Raw genomic sequence first — 14,246 nt, 5'->3', positions numbered from 1 at the left:
TAGCCATTAAAATGAGATGTAATAAAATGGCTATTCTTATTATTTGTAAAGTTTTCCCTCAGTAACAGTATTAGATGTGGTATATGCAGATGTTTGCATCTTTTACTAGATCGCTTTAATGAATGCTTTCACTGAATACTGTTTAAATTATTAGCAGGTGTGAGATGTGCTGCCTTTGTAAATGAAATGTATTTAAGCTTGCAAGCTTCTGGCATTTAGTCCTGCATGACTTCAGAAAACATGTTCTTTGACACATCTTTTATTGAAACAATGTTCTGACCATGAAAAGACACTCACTGAAAACATGTGGAAAAGTAATTCTGCTTTATGTTTATGATTTGGAAAACTGTAATAGTGTAGAACTTGCAGTGCACTTGAAAAAATGGTGAACATTCACAAACACTCTTTCACTGGTCTGTGTGTTGTAGGAACCTCATAGTCAGTTTAGTGAATTCGTCCTCCTTTACCCTGAGTGCATCCCACTGGCCTCGTGGGACATCGGGGGTTCATCCTGTCCCTGTTCTCACGTCCAAACACCCGGCTAAATCTGCTCGTTTGCCTGAGCAGAGGCAGTGGGAGAGCTGCTTGCATCCCACTCACATGCACCTCCAGTGAGACGGGGTTAGGTTATCTTCTCACTGAAAGTCCAAACTTGTGGACTTCTTATTGTTCTTTTAGTGATTTATTTTATTTTATTTTATTTTATTTTATTTATTTTTTTGTTTGTTTGTTTGTCTGTCTGTCTGTCTGTCTGTCTGTCTGTCTATCTATCTATCTATCTATCTATCTATCTATCTATCTATCTATCTATCTATTTATTTTATTATTATTATTATTTTTTTTTTTAATGAAACTCCATTAGCATATATTTGCATCCAGACTTTGATGGTGAATATTACTGGACATTTTTTATTACACATATTTCTTCAGAACAAATAATGTTTTTGGGGTTCCATCATTGTCCTTAAAAATGATTGTTCATACAAATATTACTTTGTAATTTAAAAATACAAAATCTGTTGTGATGCAAGTTATGTGACTATTATTTATGTATTCCAGGACCAGCTTCTTCAATAGGAAATCAAAGTTAGAGATCTTAAATTAAAAACAAATACTTTGTCAGTGCAAAAAAAAATTCAGTGTTAAAAAAATGTAAAAAATTCTGAAAAAAAGAAAAAACATTCAGAAGCTTTAAAACACACTAGTGACTGTAAAGCCTATTTCATGTGAATACAGGCTTGGACAAAGACTTAATGACTGCAGCTTACTACACTGATGACTCAGAAATGTTGAGTGCAATGTGCTTTATTTAAGTGCCCTTAATATGTAGGCAGACTTATATCTCCAATTCACTCTTAGCCAGAACTTTCTAAACCTCTGATCTATGTGCACTTATCAAGTTGCCAACCAGGTTGGTAGCAGACATGTCCATTTCACTTCACGCTTTTTAAGGCTATCAACGGGGCAACAGTTGTGAGAGTTAAATGCCTATAAAACTTTATACAACATACAAATGATAAATTGTGTGACACACCGTCAATGTTATGATCTTCTTTAATCCTCAAAATATGTCAAGAAATAAACACACATAAACTGTTCCCAGAAAAGGGGTTGGGCAGCAATAGTATGCTTTTAAGAAGATAATGCTTTCCTAAATAATGTTTGGGAATTGAGTCCATAAACCTTAAAAACAAGCTTTATGATCAACTTTGCCAAACTTTACACTCCATCAAGTCAAACCACAATGAATCTAATCTAATCCCTGGGGCTAAGGTGTATTCTGCCCACAGACAATGCAGCCTAACAGTGGGCTGTGATGAATGCTGTCATCGGAGAGGCCTCCTTCTCAAACAAACCTCAGTCTATTTAACTAAAAACCAAACGTATATACAGATTTGTTTGATTTGGCAGGGCTATGAAGGATGCTGGTAGCATGCCCATTTACCCTACATGACCCTTGTGGGCAGCAGCCACTCTCTGTGGTTTTTTTGATGATCTGCTCTTGTTCATTCTGGAAGCGTTTCTGATTTCACTACGAGTCAAGGGAATACTGAGATACTCAGCCAGAATATATGGATCTACAAGGCATACGCTCTGCCTAACGTGTGCACTGTCGTTGCCAGTCACCCACACACTCCCACGGTCCAGATCACACAGCTGGAGGCTATGGAGGAGGGGAAATTGTCCAAGTCCCTCTGACTCAGAGCAGGCAATAGGGAATAAGCCTGGTCAGTGCTGCAAAGATAACCAAGGAAGACTGAGTCAGGGGGGAGGAATATTCATTTATTTCATTCACTTCCACTCTCCCACACCCCCAGCTACATGTCCTGTCCTGCTGCTGAAATACATCTTAATACCTTTCACTTCTAGCCCAGCCCCATGTGGAGTAGAAAGGGTTGGGGGCTCAAAGATCCTGTCTTTCCTTTCCAATCCTGAAAAACATCTGGTTCTTGGTATATTAAAAAAAGTCTTTGGGGCCAAAAAAGAAAGTATATTGAGTTGCTTGAAGGTTATTAACCGTTATACTATCCTTCAAAACTTGGAAAGGATGCATTTTAGGTAAGTTGTTTCACCAATCACCAGGATTTATAATCATTTACATTCACCAAACTTGATGTGCAGTGCCTCATATTTAATCAACATGTACCCTGTTTCGACCAGTTTACTTAAAGTACCCACAAATGTGCATATCGTGATCAAAACTAATTTGTCAAACAACAGATACAATATTTCTTGGTTGTCTTCATGACATTTAATACACTGACATGAGAAAAGGCCCAGTCACCTCTCTGTAGGATCTCAGATCTTCAGTCCTACTCCAAGGTCAGCTCATCAGTTCTACCCCCCCATTCCACCACACCCCCAAAACTATGTACCGCAGGAGATGTGGCCGAACTTAGATTATCTGTTTTCACTCCAGCCATGTAATTTTCTTGGCAGTTAATGTGAGAACATATGTAAAAAAAGGAAAGCATTATTTTGGCCATAACTATGCTAAGCAATGCTGGATGAGTTCCCTCCCCTTTCTCCTTTTCCCACCCCCTTCACTTGGCTGTTTCCTCCCCACTTACATACTCTCAGGGATCAGTAATTCAGAGGCATAGTGTGGAGGCTGCTACATGCATACAGATTCAAGGAAGAGCAACATGCTCAGGTTACTTCATCAATGCTTGATAGCTGTGAGCTTGGCTGGGACCTTGATGCTCCTGCCACGCTGCTGTGGTGAGTGTTAAGACAGAGTGTCGGTATGTGAGTGTCTGCATTGTGTGTATCTGTATTGTGTTGTGTGTGTCTGTGTTTGTCTACATATATATGTATAAGAGAGAGAGTGAAAAAGACAAAGAGTAAGTAGGAGAGAGAAGATGAAGGAACTTGCATGGCAGAAAATAATACATATTCTTGTCAGGTCTTGTTTGGTGCTGTAAAAGAAATACATGCAGGGTTTTGTCCACATGGGCATGCTGAAGGTATTTGTGGAGGACAAGTGCATGTTTGGGAAGTGCAGTAGGAAATGGACAATATGATCCAGGGTGAGGATTAGAGAAAAACAGTTGCACATGTTTCTGTTTAGGACAGAGCAATGAGACAGATCTCCTGCGTCCAAGGTGAGATCATTTGCTTTCAGAGGTTTCAGAGGTTACTGCTAAATCATCAACACTACATAGACTACTGTTTATCTGATCTTGAAACAAAACAGATATATCAGTATTGTGTAAATGTTATAAACAATTTAATTTTGTGACCTCAGCACACAGTAGGGGGGTATAAGTTTGAGGAGAAGTATCTTGGGAAAGTTTACTGCCAGAGGAAAGTGTAGAAAAATGAAGGGAAGCAATATGATTAAATCATTTCCTCTAAATCTTCTGTTTTTGCCCCAAAATAGATCTTAATTGATAAAAAAAAACCAATAAGACAATAAAGAAAACATGTGGTGCATATGGCTAACAATGAAACAGATGATGATGAGTAATTACTTACATTGTAAACATTTTAAGTACTTGACTGAAATTTCAGAAGGCTTTTTAGATGTGGAAATACCCGGGGGAAAAGGACACAAACTCAGAGCATCCAGACAGACTGTATGAAACCGTGTTTTCTGTCTGAGCAATGCAGTTTTACAGGCATAAGAGATGGCCCAAGGGTTAAAACAATCATGGGGGAGCGACATAATCCTGACGCACAGCTGCTTTTTGTAGAACGCCTCTTTCATGCACAGCTCTGGCAGGTCTCACTATTCAGAGTCACAGGACTCCACATAAAGTCGAGTTCGAGCTTGAGTTTGTCATCTGCCCTGCAGTGCCCTCGTGAATGTCTAAACATGCGATGAGATTCAAAGTTTAGGCAGCATATGGGATGTGAATCATTATTTGACTTCTGAACATATGTGACCGTCACACTATGTAACCCAGAATGGGATGAGGTGAGAACACACAAATGTTTATTTGGTTTCATCTTTATAGAAACCAAGTAATGTGTTTATGGTTGTTGGTGAATACAGATTTAATACAGATTTAAGCAGAACTGAACTGTAAGTTTTTAAGACTGTAATTATATACAAACAAGATAAGGAAATGTCAATTTATACACAGTGTCCTTTCTGCCAATGTATGTTTTAGTCAATTATATTCCAAATTTAAAGTTTTTATGTCACTTTAAAAGTAGATTTAAAGTAGCAGTAATGATATAGCATTTATAAAACTTCTTTAAATACAACATGTAAAAAGCCTGAGCTTTGGAGTCTTTTGGAGGCAGGTTTTAACCTGTGTAAGTTTTTGCTGTTGTCTAGGGACACTGATGACTTTACATTTTCTCATACTGACGTGTCTTAGCATGTGTCATAGCTCAACAGTAGGTAGCTAACGATAACCTGAGTCTGACAAACACCCATGATTCACACTGCTGAATCTGTATGGTCTAGTATGTGACATGACATCATGTTTACCAAACAGATCCTGCATAATAGCTGGATGATTACACATTCACAGATAATATAATACTTAGTTAATGTCTGTAATTAGAAAGATGTCGTTTCTTTCAAAATAAACCTCCTGATGCATGCATAAAGGTTTGCATGAAGAAATAAAGCAAGATTCCTGTCAAAAATCCTTGTACATGAATCCTTTCTCATAACCTCTCTCACTTGCTTTGACATGTTTTAAAGATATCTTGATAAAGTCTGGGAAACTTTACTGGAATCAAGTTACATCAGCTCTGTCGCTGACCATGGCTTTACTTTAAATGACTATGTGATGGGAAAAGACCCTACAGCTTTAGAAACATTTTCTGAAAATATATTTGTATTTTTTCCAAACAGTTCAAACATGTTTTTCAGTAGTTCATTGGCTTCCTTTTTCTTTTTTTTCTTTCCTTTTCTTTCTTTCTTTCTTTTTTTTTTTTAGATTTCAGCATGTTCCAGCTGTTTGTTTGGTAATTGTGACTGTCTTTGTTTCGATTTATACAACCAGCATGTGGTTTCACATCCAGAGGCTAAACAATATGTGGAACTGGTAGACCTTGGAATTTTTCTCAAACTCTCTCAACTCCTTGTCGGCCCTAATGATGCACAGAGAAAGAGGGAAGGGGAAGCATGCCCATGGGGTAGAATAATTACTAGTGAATGGATATCACTGTGACAGAGTACTGCTCATTTAATTGTCCTAGATGGGGAGGATCTTTAAAGTAGTTCGCCCTTAAGTAAGCGCATTCGCCCTTAAACAGTTACCTCAGCAGAAACTAATACACTGTTTGAATTGGAACATTTTCAAAGTATTGTGAAATTAATCAATTGGTTGACAGAGGCCATGAAAGCTGGAACGTAAGATCTATTTATAATGTTGTCTCATACAGTAACACTATAATTAATAACAGGTGGCTATCTTACCCTGGTATGTTTAAATAACACCACATACCCGCACATTGGCTAGACACTTGCTCCACATCTTACAACATTTAGCTTCATGCTGTTTATTATCCTAATTATATATTGTCGTAGATCTAAGTAATAGCTCTCAGCCCTGTTTCACCCCTGGCTCTTATGTTGTTAGAGAGTATAAGGGTTGGGTCATGGCATGGGGTAGCATGTAAGATTACTCTAACTATCTTTGAGCTCATATTTTGTAACAAGTCTTAGCAGACGTTACACGTAAAAGCACTGTAAAAAAACTCCCACTGGCTTTTGAAAAACAGATATATTATTAGCACAAAAATGAGAATTCATAGAGAGCATCCTATTCATCCCTTGTTCCTTGAGGGCTGTTGTATAATGAGACAGTTAAGTCAGGGTGAAGAGAATCTCTAATGGTCTTGGCAACCTACCATCCAGCAAAACATGTAGGCCATTTCTTTACTTCGGCACAGGACAGAACAATGTCTTAGAGATTTGAAATGCAAAGTCCATCTGTTGTAAGGTCAGATCTGGTAAATGACACATTCCAGGGTCTGCACTAGAGCCCACATTGCAGGATATATGACCTGCATTAACTGCACAAGGTCCCGTGGCTTCCAGTCCAGAAAATCGAGCCAGAACGTGGATTGAACTGAGATCTGAGTAAAGCATATGCATGGGAGTGAATATGAATTAATGACCAATTATCACCAATATCTTCAAAACATAACTACACACACCTAGCTCCATAGAGAGAGCAAAGAATCCAAATATGGCTTAGAAATATGAAGAACGCTCCCTGGGTTTTTTTTTTTCCAATTTAAAGAATTGTGTTGCTTTGGACCAACCATACAGCTGTGTAAATGAATTAGGTCTAAAAAGCAAGCATGAAAGATTATTTATTCAACTGCTTCCCTGGATGGGGAAGTGGTTTCTCAGGGTCACTTCTCATCTTCTTTACTTTTGAACCCAATCTCAGAGAAGCACTGACAGCACAGATACTCTGTCTCAATGCTACAAGCTAACCATGGCGTTTTCAGGTTTGGCAGAATGCCAAAGAAGTCATCAGGAAGCAATTCTTTTTCTTTTCCTTTCTTTTTTATAACCATGAATTCATCAGTGCTCTGTGAATCAAACAATTTTCTTTGGTCTGATAATATAATATAATGTAATATCCCATGATTACTTTCAGCCTAAATCTATTCAACTTGAGAACATCTGGGCCTGGGGGTTGGGCCATTTTAAAACACTTTCCAAAAAGAACTTCAGAAACAGGACACCTTTTAGATTGAATATTTCAGTGACCCGTGATGATCCACTGCCTGTTGAATAGTGTTTCATATAGCATGCTGTCACAGTGCACATTGCTACATGAACTCACATCTACATAAAGGTGTCATGTTGGTGACTGAGGGCTTTACTTTATGAAATAACTATACTAACATGAGACAGAGCCTGACAGAAACACTCTTGACAGCTGCCATTGTTTCCTATTCATTCATTCTTCAGCAGAAGAGTAATTCCACACCTTCGAAAATATCATGTCAGGATAGATTACACTCACATATCTGACAAACAGCAGTACAACTACAACATTCCCCGTATTAGGAGACATTGAAATGTGTTAAAAAGTGTTAACCATCTGCATCTAGCATCCTACTACAATGAAAAAGGTGTTTGGGATGTCTAAATACTTAAGACGATGATTTCAGATAGGTTCAGTTTTCAATAAATATATTTCATATATTTATTACATTTACTTTTTACTGCAGTTACTGGAAATATGCTTAAAGATGAATAACTGAATAACAAGATGGTACTGGAAAGTTAAGCTTTTAGGAAATTCTAATCAAAATTATAGTCCTTCACTGAAATATCCAGTTATTTTCAGTAGACACCTCATAAACACATTTCAAAAATCCCCCTAAATCTTACCTTTTATCTTTACAGCTGCCATTGTGGACATACAGCTGGAGCCTGAATATGATTCTACTCCTTTACCAGATTACGACTACAATGCCACATTTGACTACTCTTTCTTCAGTATGTATTTAACACTATTCCATCTTTCTATGATCTTCTACACCTGAACCTTGTGATAGTTTTTATGTCTTGTATATGTTGTATGTACAGATTTGTATACTTTGTATGTGCAGATGTATAGAATTATCCACTTTTTCTACTGTACTTGTCTGACTAGGCAACAGCAGCACGGAAGAGCTGGAGATATTTTTAAAGGAAAAGGAAACTGAGACTGATAATAGTGACTTGGATATAACAGATCTACTTTCCACTGTGTCCACAGACTCAAACGAGGTACATAAACCTTACAGTGTTTTTTACTGCCTTTGTCCATTCAGAGTTTGGACAAAGCTGTGCGATGAAAATGTGGTCCTTCTTGTCTCAATTGTAAAAATTAAGTGTAAGATTGAATGGCTGCCTGTTTCTGAGACACTAAACAACTTTTTTATGAAATGGATTGTAGGAGTTTCTTTGATTTGTGGGAACTAACTTTTTCAGTCGAAATTTGCCAAATACTCCTCTGATACTGAATAGAGCAAAGTGAAATAGAGTAATGTGGTCAGTGTCTGAACTGTACACTGAGTCATGGTTTAAGGCGAATAAACCACAGAATAACAAAAGTTGTGAAATATTCTGACATTTGTAGAGCGCCTGGACAAGCTCAAGCATATTATCCTATAATGTATATCTGTAGAGAGCAATAAAATACAGTAATAAACGTAGTAATAAATCCCATTAAAAGGCTAATACTTTGTTGTTATCTTATAGCATTTTCAGATTTTGTGGGAGTGGCAGAACAGATACATCTGACTTGTACTGAAAGGAACCTAAATATAAACACATGGCTCTCATTAGTGTAGCACTACAGTATCTTAATTCCCCACTTGCTTTATAGCCTGGGAAACTAAACAATGCCTCTAAATTATAACAGTGGGTTGATTAGGTCTCAGAGATTCACATGATTAATTCCTCTTAGCATCCACTGCATATTTTTATTCTGGGAATCTAAAATGTTCCTGGACTAAGGTTGGAAAAAACACCCTAAAGTTAAATCCATGGTCATGTTCTACAGAGCAAACTCCTAGCATGTTGCAATCACACTAAAGGTCAGAATAGCACACTATGGTCACATTCCTATTATATTATATGATTATGATACTGATTAGCATGATGATAGTTATTGTAAGTAAACCCTATAGAGTTATTATCAAGACAAGTCACTCACTCAGAAAATATTCACTGAAATGAATGAAGGATTGTCAAAAAAAGCTGCTGTTGATATGCTGCTGCTCTATATACTGTAGAGCAGCAGCATATCAACAGCAGCTTTTTTTTGACAATCCTTCATTCTTGTTTCAGATGGATTCAAGATGTCTCACGTAGTGGATTTCATTTTACTTTAAAACAGTAAAAATGCATTTATAACTAATACATTTTGATTTAAATACAATGTATAAAGATTCCAGCGCTGATCACAACGATATACAGAATTATGTTAAAGAGAGTGATGATAATCACATTAAATAAACTCAGTCATCTGTAAGTACCATGTAAATGACACCTGTCCCCTGAAGTGTCACTAACCTCTCTATAAAGAAAAAAGTTTGCGATTATTATTATTTTTTTAAATAAATGTGTTCAGTAGATATAAGATAATAATATGATTTTTGCCTTCCTTATTAGCCTGTTAAAGATGTAAGAATGTTTCCAGCATAGATTCCACACAGTTCCACAGCACATGTTCATCACTGGTTTATGTTTTGCTTGTAAAGAGATTATTGGCACAGCTGATCTTCTTTGACCCTTCCAGGCCTTTAGGACAGTATATTCAAGCTTACTGCTCATGCTGATCTTGGCTGCTCATCAGCTGCTCGGACTCCTCTAGGACACACACTGCACATCCCAGGACATCATCACACACAAACACATGAGGTGAGTGCAATAACTATTCTCAATATGCAAAGCCAAACCACACTCTCTACTTCCCATTTACTTTTGAAGCCATGCCAATCATATGATTATTTGCTTTGGTAGTGGTTATATACAGTACTGTAAGCAGTTAAATGTTCGTGTAATTCTATTTGCTGTCAACAGAGGGCGACCAAAACCTAGGCTTGTTTTTGTAGTTATTTGTGTATAATCTGTATTCATTTACATGTACATTTATGGCATTTAGCAGACACCCTTATCCAGAGTGACTTACAACTGAGGGTTAAGGGCCTTGCTCAGGGGCCCAGCAGTGGCAGCTTGGTAGACCTGGGGTTCAAACCCATGACCTTCCGATCCCAACACCTTAACCACTGAGCTACCACATCCCCACGTATTCAACAGTTTCTTTACAGGAGTGGTAAAAATATATACAGTTGCCGCGGTAAAAATTACAACCCATCAGTATCAAATGCATTACATATATTATTAAACTTTTATAATTATTACTCTGTTTGTCTGGTCACTTGGGTCCCAACAAATACATCCATAACTGGGCCAGTTCAGCCCCAAACTTGTTCCAGCATGACACTGAACAAATTGAGGTCCACGAAGACGACGAAGGGTTTGTGAAGGTTGGAGAGAAAGAGCCCTGACCTCAACACCAATGAACACCTTTGTTGAATGAACTGGAACACTGACTGAACACTAAGACCTCCTCACCTAAGGACCTGACCTCACTAATGCACTAATGCACACAAATCCCCACAGACACACTCTCCCAAGACAGTGGAGCACAAAATCCGGGACTAAATCTTAAAATAAAATCTAAAATACACATATGATTGTTTTGCTCAGGTGGCCACAATCATTTGGTTATATACTGTATCCATGGGCGTAAATTTCATTTAACAGTGTGGGGGGGGGGGGGGGATACAATTTCTCATGAGCAATTTTTGAAGGGGGACACAAATAATACAGTCAAATTGTACTTATAAAGACATGTCACCTCATTGACAAACTTTGCTTTTATCATTATTATTGTAGCATGGAGACTGATTATTTTATAAAGTTTTTCTCAGGTTCAATGACAGCAGATTTGTCTTCAAAACTATTTATTGCATTGTTTGTGTTGTTTACAGTTAAGCCATCAACATACAATAAAATATAAACATGACTGTTATTGTGAAAAGTATATATAAAATAAGTAATGTTTTGTAACAAAATCAATTATTAAATAATCACTTTACAGTAACTGCACTATGTATAAAAACAAAACGGCTTTGGTGTGTTAGTTACAGTGCACTAAGCAACAAGCTATTGTAAACAAGCTAACGTTAACCAGATAAGTCAGATTTTAATCGCTAATATAGCAGATTCATGGAAAATTACATCGGTAATCAAATTATTTTTTGCCGCAACTAATTTATAAATGAGTCTGCATCAACTACATTAAAGAGAATCGCTTTATTTAAAGTGAGTAAAATCCCCTACTTAATGGAGTCCAACATTAACTGAGCCGCAGCCACACACCTGACTCGTGTGTGCAGAGTATGTGAGATGTACTGGGAAAGCAGGCAGTGGGTCAAACCATTGTGAGGAAGGGGAGGGGGGCTCAACTGTTTCTAAATGCAGTTTTGCGTTTGTCTTTTTTTCTACTTACACAATTATTTAGGTATACATACAAATATTTTTCACAATAGAGAGTGCGATATTTAAAAAAAAATGGGGGGGGGGGGCGCGCAATCCTCTGATGGGGGGGACAACCCTCGGATTGGGGGGGGGGGGGGGTCCCCTCCGTCCCCCCCGGGATTTACGCCCATGCTCATGACTGTATCTGTATCTGTTACTCACCAAAAACATCACTTGTGTAACTGTTTCACTGTGTTCCTTCTTTTCCCAGGACTCAGAGGAAAAACAGAGATGGACAGACAACCTTAATAGAGGACCAGAGACATGGAAAACTGAGACTGAGGGGAAAAAAGGCACACAGACTTAATCAAACAAGCAGACCTCACATCAGAGAGGCAGCTATAACTTGTTCTAGACTTTCACTGCTGTATCAATGTAAACAGGAGACACCACAAGACTCAATCTCCTCTACAAATCCAGAACATACTGAATGTAGATGGAGAGGATGTGTGAGACACACAGCTTAACTGAACTATCCAACTGTGCCTTATAATTATAGAACAGAGGGACAAAAAGCTTATAAAGACAATATGGATTTATGAATGTAAAAAAATTAAAGCTAGATATAAATGGATTTCACTGCAATTCTAATTTAAATTTTTAATAACGGTAAATAACATGGCTTATTTTAATGACCAAAATTCTGCAAAGAATGAAATGCTCCAGTGTGTGTGTCTGTTTGTGCACGTGTTGCCTCAACATTTTACATTATTTTACATCAGATCATTGTACACGCAGCAACACATCCTCAGAATCCACCCAGTTTCTACCAAAATAGAAATATCCAAGTTATATTGCTTCAATGGAAAATGCATTACTACAACACATCATATATGAGTCCTTTGTACCAACGCATTACTCTGTAAATTGACTCTGATTGTATTACTTTAAGGACATGGACATACTGTGAAGTCCTGTTGAGCCTCGAAAATGCATGGCGTACACACAGGCACTTTCCTAAGCAAATGCACTTCTTTCATTAACGCCACTTTTTCAGATCTCCCTTACAGAAAGTCACATTCAGTTCACAAATGATCATCTATCATTTTTCCCATGTGAAAAATACGTGATCACATGTAAAAAACAAACAAACATGCATTTCATATGTGCTCTGAAATAGCACGTGAGCTCAAGTACATATTAGCTAACGCAGAATAATGTGTTCACATCTGGGGAAAAGAAACCAATCCTTTGTATAAAAACAGCAAATAAACATAACATTTGAAATTAAATAGATTTTTTGTGAAACCAAAACAAACACATGAGCATTCAATAAAAAAACAAAAAATAAAACAACAGCAAAAACAAACCAACAGTGATCACACGTGTATATTGTAATTATTTACATGTGAAGTTTGTGTGATTTCTGTAAGGGTAATGCTTTAAGTATTATGCTTTACATATTAAAATTTATAAACCTGGCACAAAAATTCCACTGAAAAATAAATTGCCATTTAGTTTTTGTGAGCTAACATCTATGTTGTTAATAATTCTGAATATTTGTACCAAAACCAATAAAGAAATGTTTTTTAACAAGCTAAAGAATATTGTGAATATTTAAAACTATGCTAACAGACACTTCACAAATTATGTTAATAGTTAATCTCTTTATGGTTACAATATTTTGTCAAGATCAGTTATCTGTGCTTGGGCAGTTAGGACAATAACTCATAAGCTATTAACAAGGCAGAAGAGTTGACACAACTGGATTATGGCTGGAAAATAACTCTGTGCTGATCAATTTTAAAGCCAGCAAGAAACTTAACAGAGAACAGGAAAAACAAAGGATGTTTTTTACTTGGATTTTTCATTCTGGAGAAACAGCTATCTGTATTCTGTCTTTCTGTTTGATCCTTGATGAGCAACAAAACACTAAGACAACATACTGAATACATTATTACAATTTTCTGCCTTTGAGCACTGAACAACACAACAAATGGCTGAAATTTCCAGAGAACACACATGTACGTTATAAATCAAGTGCATGCAAGGGATAAATACAAATGGACATGAACAATAAGCTTAAGGGAATCTCATGTCAGGAATATTACTGACATCAGTCTGTATGTATAGAAGAAAACAGAAAGATATATTTAGGACTAAAGTGATATTTGTAACATTATACTGTGCTACGATTCCTCTGCGTATTCATTTAATTCATAATTTCTGGTCATTTGTCTCAGAATCAATTATACAGGTTCTGCTCTCAATGTCATTTCTATACAGTATATTTATTTACACTAAAGGTATATTCATCTTTTTTTTCATATTTCCTAGCAGTGTGTGCTATTGAGATATTTGTCTGTACCTGCTAACCATAAAATGACATCAAGATTAATATAACTTACTATTTTTCATTTCCACAATGTTAAGTGTTTTTAGTATAACAGATAAAAATAAGTTAAGTTCTTACATACTTCAACTGATTGTGTAAGGAGTCTGAAAAAACAGTTTTTAACTCTGAGATGTTATTAGAGATACCAACTCCATGTGGTCTTTGAGGACAACAACCTCCTCATCAATACAACCTTTGTCAAACTGTATATTTATAATCACACCCTCCAGTGTCACCCATATGAGGATGAGGTTCCCCTTTGAGTCTGGTTCCTCTCAAGGTTTCTTCCTTTACCATTCAAGGGAGTTTTAACTCACCACAGTCACCTGAGTCACCTCAGAATTGCTCATTGGGGATAAATACAAACACATTTAAATATATCTAATA

At 36.9% G+C, this 14,246-nt stretch overlaps 1 protein-coding gene across 1 annotated transcript; it reads left to right on the top strand.

Moving 5' to 3' along the window:
• The first annotated feature begins 3,077 nt into the window (after positions 1-3,077).
• On the top strand, positions 3,078-12,098 carry si:ch211-191i18.2 (uncharacterized protein LOC564095 homolog). Its single transcript, XM_047807625.1, has 5 exons — positions 3,078-3,222; positions 7,835-7,927; positions 8,085-8,200; positions 9,717-9,838; positions 11,736-12,098. The coding sequence occupies exons 1-4, from the start codon at positions 3,120-3,122 to the stop codon at positions 9,789-9,791; spliced, it is 387 nt and encodes a 128-aa protein (XP_047663581.1). The 5' UTR covers positions 3,078-3,119; the 3' UTR covers positions 9,792-9,838; positions 11,736-12,098.
• Positions 12,099-14,246: the final 2,148 nt, after the last annotated feature.

The sequence above is a fragment of the Tachysurus fulvidraco genome, chromosome 24 (genome assembly GCF_022655615.1).
Source record: "Tachysurus fulvidraco isolate hzauxx_2018 chromosome 24, HZAU_PFXX_2.0, whole genome shotgun sequence".
NCBI lineage: Eukaryota > Metazoa > Chordata > Actinopteri > Siluriformes > Bagridae > Tachysurus > Tachysurus fulvidraco.
The sequence above is the reverse complement of the archived record's forward strand: the minus strand, read 5'-3'. Positions and strand labels throughout refer to the sequence as shown.

Excerpts from the sequence above, each read along its gene's own strand:
- si:ch211-191i18.2 (XM_047807625.1), top strand. The coding sequence starts at position 3,120 with ATGCATACAGATTCAAGGAAGAGCAACATGCTCAGGTTACTTCATCAA. Across the intron at positions 3,223-7,834 it reads GCTCCTGCCACGCTGCTGTG|CTGCCATTGTGGACATACAG; the intron begins GTGAGTGTTAAG and ends TTATCTTTACAG. Across the intron at positions 8,201-9,716 it reads TGTCCACAGACTCAAACGAG|GCCTTTAGGACAGTATATTC; the intron begins GTACATAAACCT and ends TGACCCTTCCAG.